The sequence below is a fragment of the Triticum urartu genome, chromosome 2A (genome assembly GCF_056163025.1).
Source record: "Triticum urartu cultivar PI428250 chromosome 2A, HENAU_Tu73, whole genome shotgun sequence".
In the NCBI taxonomy this organism is placed as follows: Eukaryota; Viridiplantae; Streptophyta; class Magnoliopsida; order Poales; family Poaceae; genus Triticum; species Triticum urartu.
In genome coordinates, this window is record NC_141874.1 from 601,138,806 (window position 1) to 601,151,265 (window position 12,460).

General features: G+C 45.2%; 1 protein-coding gene across 1 annotated transcript; it reads right to left on the minus strand.

The window, feature by feature from the left end:
• Positions 1–4,866: 4,866 nt before the first annotated feature.
• Positions 4,867–6,892, minus strand: LOC147986166 (uncharacterized). The gene has a single exon (XM_087544519.1). The coding sequence runs from the start codon at positions 6,692–6,694 to the stop codon at positions 5,369–5,371; it is 1,326 nt and encodes a 441-aa protein (XP_087400645.1). The 5' UTR covers positions 6,695–6,892; the 3' UTR covers positions 4,867–5,368.
• Positions 6,893–12,460: the final 5,568 nt, after the last annotated feature.

Below are 12,460 nucleotides of genomic sequence, written 5' to 3' on the forward strand. Positions count from 1 at the left end.
AAGCAACATGATGCAATACATGGCATGATATGCAAGATATGATATGAAATGCATATGTGTGGTCCGGAAGGGAAAGAATGATCAAGGCATCAACTTGTCATAACAAGTATGCCGCTGGAAAGATGAGGTGATTCCGGTCGAAATCAATATAAGGATCACCGGAAACGGATGCACGGTGTGCAAATGACAAGCAAAATAAGAATGACACAAATATGCGATTAACAGCATGATAGCACTTAGAATGCAACCATAAAATAAGCTACTACACTCCAACATAGCAACAAAGCATATGAGCATAAAATACACATGAAGCTTTACAAATCAGGAACACTGAGCTCCTGCTGGTTCTCACTATAACAAGCTCAAAATAGCATGGCAAAATTGCAAACGATATCAGCTTCATAGAGAAAATACTAAACATGTCAAAACAGCATCAAGAAGCAATGTTTAGAGCAAGCAAACAACATGCTACATGATCTTATCATGGCGAAAAAAGGCATGGCATGCTAGTTCTATACACATAGAACAAAACTCCCTTACTGATGTTTAACCAAAGAGGCATGGAAAATGATGTGGCACCCATGCAAACATGGCAAGTTATATAATCAGTTTCCGACTTGGTAGAAAAACAGAGCCAGGCGGGAACAGATTCTTGATAGCAACTTTGCAAGCTCATGCCACTCACCAAAAATATTTCATGGCATAGCAAGGTAACCAAAAGTACGCAGGCATGTTCAAGAAGCTAAACATGGCAATAGCAAGTTCATAGGGTACATGCATCACTAGCAAAACACATGGCAATATTGATTAACATGTTAACAATCTGCGAGGAATAATATTTAGCAAAAGTAGAGCATGGTAATGACATGATACACTACTCAATAATTACAACCAGAGGCATGAATGGATAGAGAAATACCACATCTTTAAAACATGTTTACTGAACTATCTCAAAATGTGCATGGATCTCATGGTAGCAACAAGTTTACATGGCATCAAAATGTAACAAGAAAAGGACTTAGCAAAACTACTAAGTGTCTGAAATCAGCAACATTATGAAGCCTAATTGGCATGCTTGTGCTAGTCACCACATAGATCACAAAAATACAAGACTTGCACCCTTGTAAATATGGCATGCTGGAGCTCACAGAACATGTAGACATCATGCTCATAGAATGCACACACAAAATGCAACGAAAATGACAAATCTCCAAGTTCTGTTAACTTCCAGCAGGAAACATTTTATAGCACTCTTGCAATGATGATAATGGCATCAATATGGATAGTAACATGCATGAAAATGACACTAACACGAAGAGCTTAACGAAATGAACATTTTGATATATCATATGCATGATTGGGAGCACCGAGCACGGAAACAGGGCCTCATAATGTAATAATTTCAAGGACTTAGTAGAAATTTTACCCCGTGCGATCGGATCTAGGGTTTCGGCTCTCGAACCGAGGTTCGCCGGGATCTCTGTCGGAGTTGGAGAGGACGGAGGCCGGAGTTGTCGCCGGTGAGCGGGGCGAGGCGGGCGGCGCCGGCGAAGTGCGGCGAGGCGGCGTGGCTTGGTCGGCGGCGGAGGCGCGGCAGGGCGGCGGCGGCGGAGGAGCGCGGCGGGAGGAGGCGCGTGGCAACCGGGCCACGGGGGCCGGCCTCGGGTCCGAGCGGGCCGGCGGCGCAGAAGGCGGTGGCGGCCACGTGGCGCGACCGGAGAGGCTGTGGGCACGACGACGGACGCGGCCCGCGCCGTCCGGACGTGTCCGGTGTGAAGAGAGGAGCGGGGCTAGGGTTTGGACTGCGAAATTTTCGGGGAGAGACACATATATATAGATAGAGGGAGTTAGCAGAGTCCAAATGAGGTGCGATTTTCACCCACACGGTCGTGATCCAACGACGGAGAGCATGGAGGGGGTTTAGATGGGTTAGTGGGCGTTTTGGAGGGGTGTTGGGCTGCAATACAAGAGAGGCTTTTGCGGTTACCCGGTTAACCGTTGGGGCATCAAATGATCTCCAAATGGAACAAAATTTGACAGGCGGTCTAAAATGTACCAAGGCAACTTGACAAATCCCGACCCATTCCGAGAACGTTTTTCTCCCGCTCACGAAAAGGGATTAGAGGGGTGCAACGGGTACACGAGATAGTGTCGGATTGCGAAACGGACAACGGGGAAAACGCTCGGATGCATGGGACGAACATGAATGCAACTGAGATGCACATGATGACATGAGATGAAATGCATGACATGAACAAAATGCAAAACGAAGACAAAACCCAACCACGAAGGAATATCATATCACATAGCCGAAAATGGCAAAAGTCAGAGTTACAAATATGAAAAGTTACATCTAGGATGTTACAAAGAATTAGTTAAATTTAACCTGTCTTCATGCCTCGTTTTGTCAAAATCCATCAATACAAACTAGTTCACCATCAGCCAATACCATGGCCCCTCCTTCCAAATAAAACGCACGTTGTGCAGGAAAAGAATGGTGTTTTACACAAAGAAAAATAACTTGGAGTAAACAGAACAAGTATTTCGATTTAGACAAGCATACCAAAGTTACTATCCATGGTTACAGAGGTATTGTATTTCTATTCATGCAACATCACCTTACTCTCTACCATCAATTGTTACCCAGGAACACCTATGCAAGAGGTCATTATGAAAACAGAAGGATTGGTACTTTTAACATCACCCGATAGTGTTTTTTCTGGTCATGAGATCTCCCTTTGAAATCATATTGATACTTGCCGCAAGAAATCAAGAAGGCTTCCGTCAGCTATAGGTTTGTCATTGCAAGCACACAAATATCTATGGCATGGATCGAGAGGCTCGAGAAACTGAAACATGGGACGACAATTAGAAACTAATGGCAGCAACATTCACAAAGAAGTCATATCTGATGATAAGACTGGCCACAGTGGGAGTAATATCACTAGTAACATCACACTTTTCAAGATAATTTTGCTTATGTGGCACATATTTAATGATGAGAGAGGTGATGGTGGTAACATAGCTAGTTACTGTAACATCACACATACCAAGACAATATGAGTCTATAGGCTAATAAATGAATCATAACATGACAACACACATATGTTAGTACCCACTGTGAATGTAGTAACATAGCCTAGTAAAATATGATGTTACTAGTCTAATTTACTCCCCATTGTGACTAGTCTAAGAGCTCACCATCTCGACATTAGTAAAAGTCGACTCCTCAGGATGCGTGAAACTCCAATTGTCAATATATGGTGAGAACGTTTGCACGTATAATACAATTTATCCTTCAAAATATCAGTACGACACGGTAAGGCCAGAACTTTGCAACAATGCCATTTTCTTAGTAATGGGCAGATTCTACAAGCAAATAATCCTTCACAAGGAACGAGATAAAATCAAGCGGTTTACACACCTGCAAATGATTTTCTCAGGACTACATGACTACATGATATAATCATTGAAGTTTTCTCTAAGACCATGACATAACCTATAGAAGTTAAAGTATCTACTTGTGAGGAAACCAATCATCTGTCAGGCATCAGCAAGAAGGATGAATACCACAGTAGGATTAAAACATCATAACTAACCAATGATAGCACTCAAGTCGGATCTTTGAAAGAGAGTTACTAATTTAATCATGAAGAAAGATGGTTAAACTAACAGGCAATACAGATGAATAATAAAGAAGATTGCAAATGAAATAATCAGCAAGAGGAAATTATGAAATTAGAATTAATGTGTTTAAAAAATGAAGATTGGACCATAGCGTAGCCACTGTTCCGACCGTAATTGGTGGTCTTCTGGACGTGGAGTTTCTACACCCGGGCACAAATGATCCTGGTGTGAACAGTAAAATAAAAAAAAATTGAAAACAAATTCAAAAAAATATGATTTTTTGGCATACTTTAAGAAATGTTTGTTGTGCATGAAAATTTTCAACATGAAATCACATTCGTGTAAGACATGATAAAAAAACGATGCTCTGAAAATGTTACTTTCAAACACATTTTGTAGCTTTGATTTTTTTTTGCCACAACGTCCACCAATGTGATTTTGTGATAAAATTTTACATGCACAACAAACATTTCTTAAAATATACCACATTTTTTTACTGTTCACGTGGGAGCATTTGAGGTCGATCGCACCGCCGGTGACCTCGTGGTGGAGAAGAGAGGAGGTGGTCGTGGCGGGCGTGATGACCAACCTGTGCTGCGAGACCACCGCGCAGGACGCGTTCCTGAGGGGCTTCCGGGTGTTCTTCTCGGCCGACGCCACGGCCACCGCGAGCTGGGACCTGCACGAGGCGACCCTCCCCAACATGGCGTACGGGTACGCGTACATCGTCGACTGCAGGCGGCCACTCAAAATCACCACATTGGTCCTTTTTCGTTTTTTCTCTGGATCTGAATTTGGCCTTGCACTTATTGTTCAGAAAGTAAAACAGGAACACAAGACCAGCACAGATTTATTTTGACACGAATTAAGACGCTCATATCATTTGCAGCAAGAAACTGTTGAGCTATTTAGCTCCAACACAATCCGTTTGACTTGACATCTATATGAACACCTAATGTCATGAGTATGCAGGAGTATCAATCAACGATCAGGTTAAATCAAGCATCCTGGTTCATGATAATTATCCACATCCATGCAAATTTCACTAAAAGGGGATGCACATTAGAAAGCAGAGAAGTTAGCCAAAATATCTAACACATGTCCCAACTGTGTAGTGGAAACATAATTCATTCAGCCATGGCTGGGGTTTATATGTTACGCAGAAAGGCAACAATATTAATATAAACATAAGGCATCATTTCATCACCATTGAAAGTTTGAAACTGTGAGAACATGCCATATATCACAATCTGCAGTTGATGAAACTAAAATTACACAATGCAGACGAGCAACACATTTCAGTAATTCAGATTGTTTTTACCGCCTCATTGGTAAAGTTGTACTCGCTCCGTCCTATAATATAAAAGCGTTTTTGACACTACACTAGTGTCAGAAACACTATTATATTATGGGGCGGAGGGAGTATTTCCCTAATGTTGTCTTATGGAGGGAATCCAGGTCTCAGAGTCACAATGTACATTACTAGATCAAGGGCTGATCAGATATAATACTCCCTCCGTTCCATATTACTTGTCGCTGATTTAGTATAAAGTTGTACTAAATCAGCGACGAGTAATATGGAACGGAGGGAGTACATTTTAGGTGTAAATGCAGATGAGTTCACAGGAATTACTTGACAACACAAGTGAGCGAAAAGTATGGTTCTATCAAATGTTAGCAGTCAAAATCACACAATTTACTCTGTAGGTTACGTAGTCTCCTGATGCAATAGCATGCGTTCCTAGCTTTGGCACAGCTGCTCTTCCGATGGCTTCCCCCAATCAGATTCTTCCAGAAGGGGAAATGTCGGGGTGCAAAAGTAAGCATCATCTTGTTCTTCCTCTGTTCTTGCCACCCCCTTCATCCGATTAGCTGCCTCCTTCATTTCCTTACGCCGGTGCTTCTGTTTCTTGCTCTCGGCCCTCCTCCTCTGCAGCTCTTCCAACTTGTTCCTCTCATGCTCCTCCGCCTGAACCGTTTGCTCCTTTTGCTGCCGCATCATCGCCTCTGTATCTGTATCATCATGATGTTGTTTCTCATCCATGGCCTTTTTTTCTTGCTCGTCTTGCTCATACATCTGGTAAAGTTTCTTGATCAGATTCTCCAGGGGAACAGCAATGTCAATGAAATCAAGACCAGCACTGGCATATAGTGGCTCCTCCGTGAACTTGGAAGAAACATAGAACGATCGTTCTGTGAAAGTCAGGGCCACAGTGGCGGACGGGCAGTGCAACGTAAAGAGAATGTCATGAAGTTTCACACCAAGCCCTTTTATATAGGACATGATAGAAATCCCATCACCGTTAGGCAACCTCTTGATAACGGCGACTTCCCTTGGCGGCACAGAGGAGCCCTCCTCGAAGACACCATCTTTGCGCCATGGTCTCCCCATGTATGTGTCATCGATTTGGAAGGAGAGCGCACCGGGCTGCCCACCCTCCCCTGCCTGCTCCAGATGAAGTCCATCTGGTCCGGTAATCAGGCGTGCGACACGCATAGCGTATACGTACCCTGCTCGCTCCGGAGGGAAGCGGGTGTACTGCTTCTGCCACCATGATACTTGGGCTTTCTTGGCTGACGCCTTCATCTTGAAGAGAAAGAAGGGGCACTTTGGGTTTATCTTCTTCCTTTCGCTGACTGAATAAGAGGGGTGCCGCCATTCATATAGTTCAGGGTCCTTGCGTCGCTTATCAAATGAGGCGAGCAGCTGCTCGAGCAGAAGAGCATGTATCTCTCCTTCGGCCTTTAGGCCAGTACGGAAGGCGATGGCGAGGGCATCCTCCGCCTTTATCCCGCTCCGGACGAAGAGGTGGATGACCTCCTCGGCCTTGAGACCCCTCTGGACGGCGAGGCAGAAGACCGCCTCGGCCGGGGACGCGTCCCCCAAGTCCACACCCGCCTCCAGCCCGACCTTTCCGGCGAGAGAGAGCTCCCTTGGCTCAGAATTCAGGCCGTGCTGGACGGCGAGGGAGTGGACATCCTTACCATCCTCAGCCTCGATCCTGTCCCGGACGGCGAGGGAGGAGAACTCGGGCAGTGGCCCCCTCCGGACGACGCATCCAGACATGTAGGCGGGATCGACCTGCTCGTCACTTCTCCGCCTCCGATAGATGGGGACGAACCTGCGCCGCCGCTGGACGCCGCTTCTCCGGCTCGAATCGATCGCGACGGACTTTCGCCGCCGACGGGAAGTTGGGAGATTAGGGAGATTAGGGTTTGGTTGCTAACGCGGAGTGCTCCTATTCGAGGCGCTCTGCGACGCCTGCGTCAAACAGACTCTGTTTTGCACACAAAGCGCGCCCAACTGGGCCGGCCCATTTGCGAGGACTGTACCGAGCCGAGCCGGGTTAAAAAACACGAGGAATTTTTTTAATGGACTTTTTTAAGAAGAAAAACGCGAACATTTGTTAACAAGTTTGTGATAATTTTTTACCAACACAAATAGTTTTTGAATTTTCTAAAAAAATAAAGCACAAACATTTTTTTAAGTTTTAGGAACATATTTTCAAACGTGAACATTATAAAAAAATTGGGAACAAGTTTGGGAAAAATAAGAGAAGGAAAAACCATAAAGAAAACTGAAGTAAGAACGAAAGGTTTTACAAACCGGTTTACCTTTTTTTTTGACAGAATGAAAACTGGTTTAACCGGATTAGAACCTTCTAGAAGATTCCCAAAATTAGATTGGAAATTCAAAAACCGAAATACTATATCAAGCGTTAAATGGGTGGGCCCACTCTACTTAGTCAAAAATTGCCAGTGAGTTAGTCCGTCATATTAAGGCAACGCGCATCAAATAGGGATAACCACTAAACTATTTGTTTCTTGGGTAGATGACTGGAGTCTATTTGTTCAAAATCATTAATTAACGGGTACTTTTTTTAAAGATCACTCCCATCTTCTCTGGTGGTGAAAAGTGTCCCACTGTCACGCCCTGTGAGTTTTGCTTTTGTTTGTTTTTTGTAGGTTCATTTTTTCAAAACATTTTATCCCTTAACACTGCATCTGAATCATGAATATTTTTCACCGTTGCATTATTCGCGTGGAGATCTTTAAAACTAGTCCCATGTTAATATGTTTGCACGAACTATTTTGAAAAAAGGGAACAAAAAACGTAAACTAACAAAGAAAAACAATCGAAAGCACAATTATGCTTCACACGAAAGCATATTTTGTGCCTTTTCCACTTTTGGGGGTGTGAAGCACAACTATGTTTTTCACTTTTGGCACAACTGTAATTTTCACTTTTTAGAAAGCACATTTGTCGGAAGAACAACTACGCTTCACGCGATAGGACAACTACACTTCGTGGTGACGATGTGCTTCACGCGAAACATAACCATGTTTCTTACACGGTGTGCTTAACGAGAGAAAACAATCAAGAAAACCTAGGAAAAGCCATGCAAAATCCAAAGACCAAAAACATGTGCATGAAAAAGGAAAAAAACATGCTCCCGCTGGTGCGCCTAGCGCGCGACATGTGGCGGAAGTTGGGAGCACCACACGACACACTGGAGCGCTCCCGCGTGCCTCCATCGGGAATTGTCCGATTGGCCACCCGTTGTCTTTTTTTTTTGAGAAACTGAGCACACGTTGACTAGTTACTCATTTATTTGTCGGGCTTCCTTTAATTTTATCGGATCTATGCTATTATGAGCTACTGTAGCATGAGCTCGATGGTACCATTATTTTTTAGAGTTGGGCTCGATGGTTCTACTGTGCCACATTTCATTCACTTCTCTGATTATCTAATAATTAATTAAGCCCAAATTATAAAAAATGCAGCTGCATTACTTACTTTTTGGATGAACACGGAGGGTCTCCTCGGTTCCTTTAACTAGAATGAAACCATATAGAGTTGCAGTTCACTCGCTCCAAAAGGTAGCCAAATTTAGCATTATAGATCCGAAAAGCGGTAAAGTAAGATATGACACGTATGCGTGCGCAATTGCAAGACTCATACATTCTCTCATCAGACTAAGTGGAAATCGCCACACTTGCAGAGAGGGGTAATGAAGTCCTGGACTAGAGGGTACTCACCATATTGTATCTTGGCCATGAGGGCCGGCCCGAGGACCCCGTGGCGCATTAGCGGGTCACTTGGAGAAGCCTATGATGCATGCGAGGAAGATTCCACTGTTGGAAATATGCCTTAGAGGCAATAATATTTGTATTATTCTATTTTCATATTCATAATTATAGAGTTTATACTCTATGTTATAACTGCCATGATACTGGCATATGCAATTCAGTGGAAAACTCATATGCACGTGTGGAATAATAAACGATTAAATAAAAGGTTCCTAGTCTTGCCTCTAGGACTAGCTCAAGTGTTGTTGGTGATCACGTTTTCAGATCTTAGAATATCGTTTAAAGTGTTAAAGGATAGTCCTAAAACAACTTTGAGATTATGAAGAACGATCATATTGAATCGACCCAAACTTGTTTGTTGTGAATTGAATTAATATCGTTTGTATTCAATTGTAATAACACAGTGTTAATATGTGTGATTTTGCTCCTTAGACCATCAGAGTATCGTGGTCACTTCTTAGCATACGGTGAGCTTTGGGTTGCTCAAACGTCACCTGTAACACGGTGATCATAACGACAACTTACAGATTCGTCGAAAAGTTTTAGCTCAAGAGTGGGATTTGATCCTCCGACGATGAAGAGATATTCTTAGGGCCCTCTCGGTGTGACGACGTCAATCATCGTCTGGCCAGACACATGTGACTTTGTCACGGGGATGTCGGAACACAATAACGAGAAAGCGGAACAAAACCGGTAGTGAGCATGGTGATGACTCAGGAGGATACCGATGCATCCAAGGTTTTGTGAAGTATCACGAAGCAAATGGAACATCATGATAAACAAAGGTTCACTTGAATATCATTCGTGTGCTAACTGGGATCGATATGGACGTCCATGGTTCCATTGTCGGTCATTGGACGAAGAGCTTTTCGTTCATGTCTATGAGTTACCGAACCTACGGGGTCACAAGCTTAAAGCAATCACGATCTGTTGAGTGTTAGTAGGACGGGAGTGATGAGAACATATTTGTGGAATTACTTGATGAATATTTGGAATAGTTCTGAGAGGATCTGGTAGCGTTTCGGGGTCACCGGAAGGGTTTCAGTGAGTATCGGGTAATACCGGGTATTACCGATAAATTATATATAGGTGGAAAATGTTTCTGGAGATGTTAATATATATATAAAATGATCTTAAAGTATTTATAACATTTTATATTTAATTTAAATATCAGCGGTCCTAAAAAGGCCAAGTGGTGGAAGGATAACTGGACCACAAGGGCCCAATAGGGGTGGTGCCTCCCTCTCCATGGAAAGGAGGGAGGGAGGCCGAATTGGAGGGGGAATCCCCCTCCTCTTGGCCGGCTAAGGAGGGAGGACTCCTTCCCTCCTTGTGGCACCCCTCCTTCTCCCCTCCAACCTATATATGCTAGAAGTTTTGGCCACAATTGACACACAAGTTTTGGAGCCTCCTCTAGTTCTTCTAGTTCTAGTTCTAGTTGGTCCTAGTTGACTAATTAGAGCTAGGCTAATCCTCTTGTCCTCATAATTAGAAGCCATGTGTGGTTCTAATCTCATCCCTCTAATTTTCTGGCTACAATTAGCTTTGGACAGCGAAGCGCTGCCTGATCATGAAGGTTGCACTCTTGCAACCAAGTAGAGAGGCTATGCTTTCAGTCTTCGGTTCGAGGGATCCTTCGTAGGATGTATGAGGGATCGTTCATCGACGGTTCGAGGGACTCCAAGTATGATCTACACTGACATGTTCATCTCCCGCTGGAACTCCATGATGGTAACAATCATGATCCCAACCCGTTATGCATTTTGATATTGTTCTTGGGTCATCGTAGGCACGGATTTTTTTGTTTTCTACTATGTTTCCCAACAGTGGCATCATGAGCAGGATTATGAGTACGTAGATGCAGGTTGTGATCTAGATTACATGTGATTGTGAGGGTTGATGTTCTTGATGGGGAACGAAGCATGAAAATAGAAAAAATTCCTATGAAATAGACAAGATCCAATCTAGGAGATGTATAGCTACGAGAGGGGAGTGGTGTCTACATACCCTTGTAGACCGAAAGTGTTAAAGATCTAGAGATCATGGTTGCGTAGTCGTACTCGCATCGCGATCCAATAATATCCAAGAATCGGACGTGTGTCACATCCCAGTTTAGCACACGCACGGCTCGTCAGCGTCCTCTCTGTTGGGAAACGTAGTAATTTCAAAAAAATTCCTACACACACGCAAGATCATGGTGATGCATAGCAACGAGCGGGGAGAGTGTGATCTACGTACCCTTGTAGACCGACAGCGGAAGTGTTAGCACAACGCGGTTGATGTAGTCGTACGTCTTCACGGCCCGACCGATCAAGCACCGAAACTACGGCACCTCCGAGTTTTAGCACACGTTCAGCTCGATGACGATCCCCGGACTCCGATCCAGCAAAGTGTCGGGGAAGAGTTCTGTCAGCACGACGATGTGGTGACGATCTTGATGTACTACCGTCGCAGGGCTTCGCCTAAGCACCGCTACAATATTATCGAGGATTATGGTGGAAGGGGGCACCGCACACGGCGTGTGATCTACGTACCCTTGTAGACCGACAGCTGAAGCGTTAGCACAACGCGGTTGATGTAGTCGTACGTCTTCACGGCCCGACCGATCAAGCACCGAAACTACGGCACCTCCGAGTTTTAGCACACGTTCAACTCGATGACGATCCCCGGACTCCGATCCAGCAAAGTGTCGGGGAAGAGTTCTGTCAGCACGACGGCGTGGTGACGATCTTGATGTACTACCGTCGCAGGGCTTCGCCTAAGCACCGCTACAATATTATCGAGGATTATGGTGGAAGGGGGCACCGCACACGGCTAAGAATATGATCACGTGGATCAACTTGTGTCTAGGGGTGCCCCCTGCCCCCGTATATAAAGGAGCAAGGGGAGGAGGCCGGCCGGCCCTATGGCGCGCCAAGGAGGAGTCCTCCTCCTAGTAGGAGTAGGACTCCTACTAGGAGGGGGAAGGAAGTGGGGAGGGAGAAGGAAATGTTGGGGAACGTAGTAATTTCAAAAAAAATCCTACGCACACGCAAGATCATGGTGATGCATAGCAACGAGAGGGGAGAGTGTTGTCTACGTACCTACACAGACCGACTGCGGAAGCGTTGACACAACGTAGAGGAAGTAGTCGTACGTCTTCCCGATCCGACCGATCCAAGCACCGTTACTCCGACACCTCCAAGTTCTTAGCACACGTACAGCCCGATGACGATCCCCGGGCTCTGATCCAGCAAAGCGTCGGGGAGGAGTTCCTTCAGCACGACGGCGTGGTGACGATCTTGATGTTCTACCGTCGCAGGGCTTCGCCTAAGCACTGCTACAATATAATCGAGGTGGAATATGGTGGCAGGGGGCACCGCGCACGGCTAAGGAACGATCTCAATGATCAACTTGTGTGTCTAGGGATGCCCCCTGCCTCCGTATATAAAGGAGCCAAGGGGAGGGGGCCGGCCAGCCAAGGAGGGCGCGCCAAGGGAGTCCTACTCCCTCTGGGAGTAGGATTCCTCCCCCAATCCTAGTTGGAGTAGGATTCGCTGAGGGGGAAAGAGAGAGAGGGGGGCCGGCCACCTCTCCTTGTCCTAATAGGACTAGGGGAGGGGGGAGGCGCGCGGCCCATCTTGGGATGCCCCTTCTCCTTTCCACTAAAGCCCATTAAGGCCCATACAGCTCCCGGGGGGTTCCGGTAACCTCCCTGTACTCCGGTAAAATACCGATTTCACCCGGAACACTTCCGATATCC